The 12672-nt window shown below is 36.2% G+C and overlaps 1 protein-coding gene across 4 annotated transcripts in view; it reads right to left on the bottom strand.

Moving 5' to 3' along the window:
• Positions 1 to 12672, bottom strand: part of GABRA2 (gamma-aminobutyric acid type A receptor subunit alpha2) — a 58128-nt gene that overhangs the window by 25771 nt on the left and 19685 nt on the right. For all 4 annotated transcript variants that reach the window (XM_083833219.1, XM_083833222.1, XM_083833220.1 and 1 more), the window contains exon 4: positions 4613 to 4680. In XM_083833219.1, the coding sequence (XP_083689345.1) occupies positions 4613 to 4680 (68 nt within the window). The remainder of the gene's footprint in view (positions 1 to 4612; positions 4681 to 12672) is intronic.

The following is a 12672-nucleotide window of genomic DNA, read 5'->3' as shown; positions in this document are numbered from 1 at the left end:
AGGAAAAAATATTGTGTAGAAACACAAAGAAAAAATAAAGACATAAACATAGTAAACAAAACTCTCCAAATACAATAAAAAGCTAAGGTTAGAGGTTGAAATATAAAACTGTTAGTTTTAATATTACACAAAACTGATTTACGTCCTGCTACCTACTATGTATTGTAGGGAAGTAGGAAAGACAGTTCCCAGTGATAATTAGAAAGCCTGCTGTGAGGCAATACTTTGCAAAAGCTTGGCAGAGTTTTCCTCTCAGCAGACCTCATATCAAGGTTCTCACTGGCTATATGCTCTGTCTTATATACAATAACTGTTGCTGGAGGAGCAAATAAGCTTTCAATTTTTGTATATATTTTTTCCTCTCAAGCAGATCAGCACTTATATAGCTACCTGGGAAATTTTAGAAGCCAGAGTGTTAGGTGAGACTGGAAGGAAAGTAATTCTGAGAAAAATCTGTAAAAGTAATTTGCTTGGAGTACTAAAACCAGAGCTATTGGCATATCTATAAAGCTTTGCCAATCTATCAGACTGGGATTAATATTATTTGCTAATTTTGAAAAAAAAAATCAATTTTAATTGCTTAAGTTAAATCATTTCCGTTTTGTCATCCTGGGGACCATATTCCAACCAAAATTATCCTTCACTTTAGAATTTTCAGAAATGAAATAATTTAATTAAAAATGTTTTAATTTGCCACTCTGATCATAAATTAACCTTATAATTCTCCTTAGAAAATTAAGAGATGCTTTGTTTTTCAATTGTTCTGGTAATTTTGGGGGATTTGTTCTGTTTTGTTTTCTTTTGTTTTGTTTTAAATAATGCAGCTTTTCTTCTCTCAGGCTAATGTCAAAGTAAATTTGTATTACTGATCTGGCTGGAAGCCCATAAGGCATAGCATCATAATAATGAACTTAAACATTTTGGAGAAATAACATCTCAAAAAGACAGAACAGTGAAAACAAAACCTGTTTAATCCCATTTTTGTTTTCCTTCTTTGATGCTCATTAGTTTGAAAAAAAAATCCTTTGTATATTGGCATTTTCTTTGATATTACATACTGTGGGTAATATACAATAGCATTTTTATAACACAGCTAATATGGGTGCAGCCACATTTTAGTCACAGCAGTTCACTTGAATTGCAGGTTGCAAAAAAGTTCTAGCAAAGATTAAACAGATTTGGCAGATGACTATTTGGGGCAGAACAGAGAGTAGCATTTTCTATTATTATTATTTATTTAGTCAAAATGTTAATCCACAATGAGGATCAAAACCTTTGACTCGAAACATGTTTGCAGAATAATCTGAGCTTCAGATTTTACCTCCTGAATTTATCAACCACAACTTCAGCTAGTCTAAAAATGGTCAGAGATCAAATTTGCCTGGACTTAACTACTTTATGTCAACTACTTCATGCTACTGGAAAAAATACAGAGAATTTGTATGAAATTCTACACTACAGCAATCATACTGAGTCACAGGTTGTACACAATAACATATTATCATTAATGTGAACTACTGTACCTAGTGAGGAATACAGAAACCTCACAAATTCCTCACAAATAACCCAAAACCAGTTAAAGTTAGGATGACATTTTATCAGCTTTTTGAATCAACACTGATATGCAGCATCAGCGTCCTTAGACCCAATCAACCTGTAATTCAACCTGTAATGTTCAGTGTGCCACCTCTCTGTTCCATGCTATAATCACATATCAACCATCTCCAACAGTAGAGAGTTCCCTTCCTGTTTTCAATAAGCTTTCTTCCTAAGTACTGTTGCTTTTTATAAGATGCTAACTGCCAAAAATAAATAAATAAAATAAAAAATAGAAGAAGAAAAAAAAAAGGCAAATAGATAATGCAAAGGGGTGCAGTCATATGTCTGCTGACCTTCTTTGTTAAGAAAAATCCCAGGGGAAGGAATTCTGCTGGCAGCAGTGACTGTGAAAGTTTTGGACAACAGCAGTGCCCAGCTTGAAACCCAGATGGGACTGAAGGCTTCACTCACACTGTGCAGAGAACCTCAGGGGCTGGAACCCAACCTTCCTAAAAAGCCCTGCAGTTCAGTTTGGGCTCCCCTGAAGACTTAGGAAGACACGGGCAGAAGCCAAACTTATTTTTCAAGTGAAAGCTTTCAGGAGGAAACTTTAAAAAAAATTAAAATGTTCCAGTGGTCACAACATTTACAGAAGAAAATATCCTTATATACACAAAATATCACATCACTATAACATCACTATAACATCACTATACAGAAAATATCTGTACAGTAGTTTACATTATCAATTCAGTAATGCAATATCTAAATGAAAGAGTACTCATTGTATAAACTCTAATGTTACCTTTGCATCTGACAGAATATGGGATAATTTGGAAGTTATCATTTCAAAATGTATATGTTGAAATTTTCTAATCTACTGCTCATACATTTCAAAATGATTTAATAATTAGCTACTTAAGTTAAATTAACCCTGAAACTTGTAGCAGTAGGTATTATCTACTCTTACCTACTTTTTTGTAAATAAACCTCCCCATTACAGTAACAGCTGCCATTCTAATGTACCACAGTCTGCTTCAATAATACCTCTGAATACAGCAGTTACAGTAGTGACATCAAACGACCTGAGAGCTTACTGTGTTATCATATCTGCCTGTGTAAACAGATATCCAGAGTTCTCCATACATTTACACACTGATGTCAAAAGTGTTCCAGGAGCTTGGTCAAGGAGCTTTCCATTAATGCCCCATTTCACCACAAGTGACCTGCACAGCCTTTGATAAATCTTCCTGTACCACAAACATCACATCTTTAAAACTGGCTTAACTTCATCTCCCAGTTTTTCAGGAATGCTGTAGATGTGAGGACTGTGAAGTCATGCTATACTAGAGTAACAAGGTCAAGTGATGTTCATATCACCTTTGCATATACTGTGGATACCCATTTTTTATAATTCATGATAAACAAGAATCAATTAAGAAACTTAACGTCATTAGGAAAAACACCTCAAGAGAATCAGTAACACATGCAGTGTCAAAAAGAAAACAAATATGCCTTTTTTTCTATGAAAACAACTTTTCATGTGAAGCATCAGTAATTTATTCTTCGCAGTGGAAACAAAGCTCAAAAAATGAAACCATCACAAAAAAATAAAAAAATAAAATAACAGAATGTATTCTCAAAAGCTGTGGTTGCTAGTCAGTGAACAAATACCTTTAAAAACACACACTGCACTATAAATAATATTCAGTTCCATTGCAACCTAGCATTTAGAATCAAAATGCTTCCTGTTTTGTACGATGCATAATGTGAAAGTTTTCACAGGAAAAAAAAAAAGTAAAAAAAAAAAAAGTAAATATAGACTGGTTTTAAAAATATTAATCTTCTTATGCATATACAAAGATAGTGTGTTATATTTCATATATTATCAATGATGTTTAAAATTCTTCATAAATAATTTTATCACTTTTTCACCACAATTACACATAACCTGCTTTGTGTATCTCACTTAGTCCTATGTCCATTCATCTGGTATCATGTCTTAGAAACATAATAACCCAGATACTCATAGGGCTCTCATATTGTAAAGGACCAGCAGGGAGCGGTAAGGGCAGCTAGATGAACTTTCTGATTATGTCATCCTTCCCTTCTTTCCTATCAGAGGTGTTTTATCCATGAAGATCTTCCTTACTAGTGCAACACATTCTCCCTAATCTGCATCTGATTTGCAGTGAGCCTACAAAGGACCCCTTGTCTCAGATTTTTTTTCTATTGCTGTTTTCATGAAAAATTGTGATCCAGAGCAATATTTTTATATTTTCTTTCTTTATAATGTCACTGACTTCATTTAGATGGTCCCTGCTAACACTAGTAGACCCAGGGACTACGAAAACCCTAAGCACTCAACAAAAACTATAAACTCTTGGTTTGGGGCTCGTAAGAATATAAGGCCAGAAAATCTTGCTTCCCTGAAATATTTTTTCATGTGTTGTCATTACAGAAATTTTTGCTAAAATTCAGTTCACAAGGTGATCCACTGATGACTACATTTATATGAATTTCATTTAAAAAAAAAAAAATCCATAAAAAAAACTTACCAAAATAGTGGAAATTTTGATAAACCTTTTTTCCACAATGTTAGTTTACTAAACAGTGCAAATGATGCAGGACAGATTAGTAAAACCACACAATTGGTGCTGATGAGCCAACTTCCAAGCTAAATTTCAAGAGTATTTTTGCAAACTAACTCCAGTCAAGTCCCACATTAAGTGTGATCTTACAGTGCACTTTCCAGTTTAGTTTCATCTAAAAGGAATCCAGTTTGCCCACCTCAAGACTGCTCCAGAATATGAACCATAAGCACAGTCAAGGGGGACAATAATCAGGAGATTCACTGGTAAAAACTGAACAGTTAATACAGATGTACTTATCATTTAGGGTCTATAAACTAATTTCCATCTTTGGAACTTCTGAGATTTGGTACTTCCTGACTTCAGGAAAATCGCTCCTAATCTTCCCACAACAAATGAAAGCAGAATACAATTTTAAAAGCAAGTTTATAGCATATCTCTTTACATCTTTTACCACACATGCAAAAGACTCAGAAACTCACCATATCTGTGTCTGAAACAGGTCCAAAACTGGTCACATAGATATTAGTGAAGACTTCAGTAATACTATCTGATTAAAAAAAAAAAAAAAAGTAATCACTTTAAATCTATAGTACTTAAAACTCTCTATAAAAAATTATGCAACATTTTGAGCAAGTTTATGCCCTTATTTATTCCTCTGAACCAGAATCCTGTGGTAAATACTTGGGGTCTCTACCCCACTTAATTACACTGTGATTACAAAGAGGTTATCAGGCAAGAGTTTGTCCCCCTGTGTAGTTCATTTCACTTAAACGACTATACAGCTATCAGAAACATATTTCCCATATCTCTACCAGCAGAAATGATCACACTGTATTGGACTGAATGAGGTAGTACAGTTCTAAACATATAATGCCTTTTTTGCAGAGGTATTATCTCTGTTTTTGCAGATAATTCCTATTACAGCCTTTCTAGTTCAAGGCTGTTTTCTTCATCCTAAACAGTTTTTTTCAAAGCCAAAGACAAGAAAGAGGTTACAAAACAATTACAGACTACACCAAATGTAACACTCGACTGTGTTCTATATTTGTATTGGGTATTTTTTAAGTGGCATGCTTTAGCATAATAGTTCTTTCCCTTGATACATGATGGTCTTGAGATACTGCTGCGGTACTGTAAATACTGTAAAAAAAAAAAAAAAAAAAAAAAGTGCTTCCCAATCATTGGAGCCAGACAGCCATGAAATCAGAATATTAAATATTGTACTGCAGGGAAAAATAATTGCTGAGTTTTCTGTCTTCAGTTTTCAATTAGACTCAAAACTGAATGATATTCACTAAGAGGGATAGCACACTTGCAGGAAATTTCTCACAGCCATTGCCAGCTGCTGTCTGCATTCAAGACAGTCAACACAAGGAATTCTCTGCCTTAAAGCCAGTTGCTGGCTGGATAAGAAATATTTGAATACAACTAGCTGCACTTTGACTCAACCCAGAATTTTCCATTCCTAAAAAAAATACATGCCTGTGACATGACTGATCCTGCTATAGTATTACCATTTCTATATTTAAGCATCATTTAAAATGGATGGTTAATAGTTTTTATATTGCTAAAAGCTACCTTTTGACAAATATGTGGCACAGATTTTGGTTGATAGTCGGCTGAATATGAGCCAGCAGTGTGCCCAGGTGGCCAAGAAGGCCAACAGCATCCTGGCCTGTATAAGAAGCAGTGTGGCCAGCAGGTCTAGGGAAGTGATTGTGCCCCTGTACTCGGCTCTGGTGAGGCCGCACCTCGAGTACTGTGTTCAGTTTTGGGCCCCTCGCTACAGGAAGGACATGGACGTGCTCGAGCGAGTCCAGAGAAGGGCGACCAAGCTGGTGAGGGGTCTGGAGAACAAGTCTTACGAGGAGCGGCTGAGGGAGCTGGGCTTGTTCAGCCTGGAGAAGAGGAGGCTCAGGGGCGACCTTATCGCTCTCTACAGTTACCTTAAAGGAGGCTGTAGAGAGGTGGGGGTTGGTCTGTTCTCCCACGTGCCTGGTGACAGGACGAGGGGGAATGGGCTAAAGTTGCGACAGGGGAGTTTTAGGCTGGATGTTAGGAAGTACTTCTTTACCGAACGGGTTATTAAGCATTGGAACGGGCTGCCCAGGGAGGTGGTGGAGTCACCATCCCTGGAGGTCTTTAAAAGACGTTTAGATGTAGAGCTTAGCGATATGGTTTAGTGGAGTACTTAGTGTTAGGTCGGAGGTTGGACTCGATGATCTTGAGGTCTCTTCCAACCTAGAAATCTGTGATACTGTGATACTGTGATTTTATGTGTAATTGTACTAAGGCCAATAATCACTGCCCTCTATTGGAAGAAATCAGCAGTACTCACCCATGACTGGAGGAGCTCTACCAGCCACCAGGCAAAGGCAAAACTTGTTCCATGTGTGGCTGCACAGAGAGCACTGTATTATCAAAGGGATGTAGCTGCACCCAAAGCAGAGATGGAGGTGATACAGTGCTTTCAGTGAACTTCTGGAGCATGATGAGAGCACACCCCCACACTTTCACTTTTAAGGAAACTTGAATTTGCTTCCTTAGACCAACACTAGACACATATTCTTTAGAATATAAGACTTGGTAAAGCCTTTCCTCCAAAAAAAAGAACCTTCTTTCCAGGACTGTCATTGCTTTTCAAGCAAATAAATACAGGCTGACTGTCACTGTGTGTCATTCAGGCACTCTGAAAGTTCAGAAAGCACATTTTCCCTGCACATCTTGAGAGTTGTTTATTTGTGTGATAGAGATCTCAGTAATTTCTCCTGCAGCATCTACAAAAAAAGCAGAGTTGATTTCTACTCCAAAGAGTTTACAAACTAATTTTAAGTCAATGGACAACAGAAAGTGCTGTGTCTGCACCGTTCTTAATATTCAACAAACATAAATATGTGTCTGGCTGAAGTATAATACTGAAACAACAGGTACAGTTCAGAAGACTAGTGACTGCATGGTGCCTGTGGGAGACTCTACAGAAAAAGAATTACTCTCTCCAAATGGTTACCTGGCATAGGGTGAGATGCAATGGAGAAGTGACAGACTACTCTTCAGGGGGTAAAACAGTGTTGCAGGGACTAACTGCGAAATTTGGCCTGTACTGTAATGACAACACACAATCTTAATTACAGTTCCACAAAAACCAGTGCTGTTACAAATATATGACTGACAATCAAGTATCCCAACAGCAAAGAACCAGGGTTAATTTCAATTATACTGGTATAATCTGAAGGAACTCTGTCAGAGGCAAGAAAATCACTTGGCAAATCTGAATCTCAATCTGTTTCCTTCCCCTCCCAATCCCCCCCCCCAAAAAAAAAAAAAAAAAAGTTATGGTTGAAGCATGGTCCTCTTGTAACTTCACCCTAATGATACCAGTTTTTTGCATCTGACATACTATTTGTCTTTACAATTTGCATGTAGTAAATTAAAGGACATAAACTCTTCATGTTTGCCTTGCATTTTAAGTTTTTATATTAAAAAAAATAAATAAATACTATATCCAATCACATTATTTCTGTTTCTGGATACTTCCTGTAATTGTTGAATTGTTATTACAACAGCCTGTAGATTCCTCCTGTTGGTGTGCATTAACCACTTCAAATCAGGGATCCTAATTATCCTTGAGTCAAGGACTAAGACTGAGGGAGAGGAGGAGGAATGGATGGGGGAAAGATGAGGCATGCTATCCAGAGATTCTCAGCTGTAAGAGCTTCATTTTAGGTCATCATAATTAAGATAAGTACTTCAATGCATATAAAAAGTCCTGGGGCAAATTCATCCCTGATAGCCTCAGGAATGAGAATGAATACAAATTAATCATAACCATTATTTTCTGTCTGCTAAAACTGCCTTTAAGCCATCATAGCTCCAGGTAGTGATGACAGAAATAAGTTTCAACACAACCAGTTGCTTTTCCCTGAAGTGAGGGTTCATCCTAACTGCAGGCACTCCACCAGGCTGCTTCTGAGGCGAGAGTCACATTGCAGCTGAGAATGAAGGGAGTGAGCAGAACATCTTGAAACACGGTATGAAGAGAACAAAAGAAGTTGGAAAGTTACAACAGATAAGAAGACTGAGGGAAAAGGAAAGATAAACAAAAACAGAGCAAAAGAATATACAAAAAAAAAAAAAGACTGAAGAACAGAAAAGAGGAACTGACAGACTCTTTTCTGCCTCCTCTCAACATTCTGCATATTTTACATTTCTATTCATATCCTACATACAAGGAAAATGGTCCTTAAGAAGCAGAAATGTAATAAATCTTGAATTATTCCAGTTATAATCTGTTAATATTAGCAGACTGAGCCTTGTGCCTCTTCATTTATTAGTTTACTTACTGTTATAACAAAGATTCATCTGAATTACAAATTTGAATGCAGTGTTTCGTAATCATTATCTACGTAGAAAAAAAGAGAATCCTTTTTTGCAACAAACATTCTAGTTTTCACTTTGAAAGAATACATGCTTTTCAAATAAACTCCGAATTAGAGCATATCATTTTGTCCCACTAGTAACTTACTGAAAACAATTCAGAGAAAAAAGGACAGTTTCAGAAGACTTTCTGATGAGAATTCGTCCAGCAGGCACCACAGCTACAGGCTTTATATAACTCACATTCTGTTAAGAACGTTACCACAGTCCCTCTTAAATCACTGGAGATTCAAACAGTTCTGTATCATAAGTACTTCTGCAAAAGCCAGAGGAATGTACTCAGCTAATAAATGTTCAACGCAACATGCTTTTGTGTACACATCTACAGTTTATTTTTGTGAGAAAAAATAAGGTCAAGGTTTTTCCAGTATAAAGTCTTTTTCTTAAATTGATATGTCAACACCTCACTGAAAGGCCTGATTTTTGAAAGTGCTTAAATCAATGGAAGCCTAGTGCTTTTGAAAAACAGTCCAGTTTTTAAAGAACTGTTTGTTGGGAGGAGTGGTGGCTAATATTTATACTTGTGATCTCTTAAGTTATTCTGAATCATTTCCTTTAAAGGTTGAAAAATGAACCAGGAACAGGAAAGTGTAAAAATGTAGTTTCCACTTTTGATGTTCCCATTAAGGGGAAAAAAATCTCAGGTATAGAATATGATATATTCTATCATTACACATGCCAACATTACACAGACTGCCCTGAAATTCAGCAAATATAGCTGAATTCAGCTAAAATAACTTTTTTTTTTTTTTTTTTAATGAAAGCAGCCATAGCTGTTAAAAGAGAAATATAGCCTTATCTGACTTAGCTTAGGCTAATTTCTCAGAAGACAGAAGCCAAAAGTAGTTGAAAAGAAATGGACAGTTAATAATAAAGAGAGGAAGAAACACCCATCCTAAAAAAAAAAGGCAGTAAATGCAAGAACTGTTAAGATCATGTTTCAGATGATTCTCAAACACTGGTTTCTTCTGATTCCCTTTCCTTATTTGATCTGTCATGCTATCGATATTGAAAAAAAATAATCAAGAAATTAAAAAAGTATTAAATACACCAAACAGCAGAAGATTTATAGATCATATGTATCCTTAGCTGGAAGGTTTACTGTGTGTTTGAATGACATTTAGGATTTTATAAACATTAATTATAATAACCTCTCTCTGAAGACAATAATTCTACTATCTGCGTTTTTCCATACTTGGGAAGCTGAAGCAGAAGGATTAAGCAAAGTATAAAAAATACGAAATATAGGTGTTTGCCAAATCTGGATTTAGCTGTCCAACATTAAATATCCAAATTGAAAAATGCTCACTGACTTGTCAGAAATTATAAAATGAGTTCAGAGCCTAGCTGGAGTTGGTATCAGTATCTTTGTCCACCTCCCTTCACCAGCTCTCCTGTTCTTGGGATACCCTCTCTGGTGGTATGATATGCTACCAACTTGTTCCTTAGCAGAAGAGCTGGCTCAGCTAAAGTAGACCACTTGGCAGAGAATTTGCAGTGGCTGAAATGTAAATCAATCACAAGCTGAGTAATGCAGATGGTCAGAAAAGTCATATGAAAAGGTTCCTCATCAACATTTACCAGTTGTCAAAAGCAGAAACTTCCACAGTCAATTCAGTTTTGAATGAGATCCTTTGGAACACCACATGCCAGGCAGTTTTCAAAACCTTTCTGCTTTCTTTCAAATGTCCTTTCTCATACTTTGAGGCAGAATTTTCTTGAAACAATTTTTCTAAATATTTATCAAATTTGAGAATAATATTTGTTTTCCTCATTTCTTCTCTCCTCACATCGTAATAATCTACAATCCTTTCTTCACAGAGAGTAGAACGAAAACATGAATGGCTGGTTCTAGGTACATCTAAAACCAAAGAAGAAAGGAGTGTGCTCATCTTGAATTCTTTGGAGTGAACCATCAGGAAGGTTCTAGATGTTCTGTTGCCAAAAAAAAAGAATGGCCACATTATCCATCTGTATGAAAGGGCTATCTTCACATGAAAACAGGCTAGTAGATTGGGTTGGAATTTTTATGTATTCAAACTTTAGAACTAAAACTGTAAGTTCAGGGTTTGGACAGCTAAAATAAAAGCCAATCCGCCTGAAGTAATCCAAAACCATCAAAAATACTTCTTGGTGGGACAGAGCTTTTAAAGTATATATATATATAGATAGATGCAGTTTTAATGCATGGCATGAAACAATTTCTCTTTCTCTTAAAAACATTATTTTAAATGTAGAGTAAATAGTACCCAGGAGAACACTGCAAGACTAATTGAAGGGCTGCTACAGCATGCATAAAAATGTGAAAATGAAATACTGTTCTTTAATTACGTCAACAAAAAATAAAAAAGGAGATGGACTTGGAGTGCTGTGGGAGAATTAATGGAGGATTTCTGAGTTTTTGTGGAAATTTTGTCAAAAGCTTGATGTTAGTTTAATTATTTTGCTATTAAAAATTATTTAACTGGAATTGACATTGTTCTGACATTGTAATATGGTCTCCAAGGACATGCTTGGCAGTGTTGCCCAAAGGCTTTGAAATTGTCATTCGTAATACAAGTCAGGAATTGCACAGGTGAAACAGCCAGGGTCTTAATCCATCAAACACTGTTTGAACTCAACATGCTGCCCTTATCTGACAAGCTCTTTAGTGTGTCTGTTGACAGCTCAAGTCACTCTCTGGCTGGAATAGAATGAAGGGTCAAAGAAGGTCATGCAATGTGGAGCTGTGAGAGCAGTAAAATCCATAGGAATGCAGATATTTCAAAATACTGTTCTGCCAGTTCTTGTTTATATTTTGTTTTGGCGCTTTATATGACAGTTTTATCTAGCCAACTACTTACCATCTCCATTCATTATCCACTGTTAACTTAGAACAGTTTCAAAACTTCATGGACATACACAAATACAGTTCCAATTTGTAAACTGAAGTGGGCTTTGCAGAGGAAGCAACTTCACTTCTCTCCTTGACATGAGTGTTTCACTTCCAATAGCTTCACTCTATCCTTGATCTACTGGCAAGACAATTTCTTAATATATGGAAACTCCTCTTTCAAATCTCCATCTTTAACAAAGTGTATGTAGAGTGCTTGCCATTAAGACCTAGCAATACCTAGAAGAGTGACTGTTAACAGTTACTCTCTTTGTTCTCTTTCGTATAAATGAAAACAGAATCAGGCCCTGTATTTTATTTCTTGTGGTGTTAACCAAAACAAGAATGTGCTCTCTGCTACTTTTGTGGCAAAACAGTGGTTTGTTTGAACACTATCTGTAGCAGTTTAACAGTATAAAGGATAATCTGACAGTAACCTAGAAAAGGACAGAGGTTTATGCTCCAGACGGACACTTTGGGCAGTGGCGAGGGAGCAATAATCTACTACACCCAGTAAGAGATGCCTTTTCTTCAAGAGATCATTGAAGTTTTATTCACATATAATCCACCTGTGTTATGGATTAAAGAACTCCATCCTCTCAATCACTTAGTAGGACATTAGTGGAAAATCTGAAGAAAGGAGGAAAACATATACTGAAGACATACTGGAAAGACCCAGGAACTGACAGCCAGTAAGCCAACAGACACAAACAGACTTCCCTCTGGAGCTTTTATCAACAGACATTACATCATACACTAAATACACAGCTACATGTGAAGACTGTCAGAGATCCTACAATGGCCTACACAGAACTCATGAAGTTGGACAACCCATGAAACCCTTGAAATAAATACCATTGTGTCATTCAGACTAACTGAATTCCTGGTCCTGAGTGGGAGCCCGTTTTTGACTTAGAATTTTTCTTATACAAAATAATACTTATGATTCTGAAATTGAACACAGCCTGTCTGAAATAGAAGAAAAATATAAACTCTAGGGAAGATTTACTGTAATACAGAACTTCAATTAAAAGTAGGTGTATTTTTAGAGATTAGTATCTTTAGAGACATATATACATTATCCTGGCTAAAATCATTTAACTTAACTGTCAGCATCCTTTTCTTCTGGAGAAAAATATATGACTTGGTATAACATTTTTCTGGTATGTTTTTAGCTGACGCCTTTTTTAGGTATAGGCTACCCACAAAATGTGCACAGAATGAAATGTAGGC

The sequence above is a fragment of the Anser anser genome (genome assembly GCF_964211835.1).
Source record: "Anser anser genome assembly, chromosome: 4".
In the NCBI taxonomy this organism is placed as follows: domain Eukaryota; kingdom Metazoa; phylum Chordata; class Aves; order Anseriformes; family Anatidae; genus Anser; species Anser anser.
Note: the sequence above shows the minus strand (reverse complement) of the source record. Positions and strands in the feature narration are given on the sequence as shown.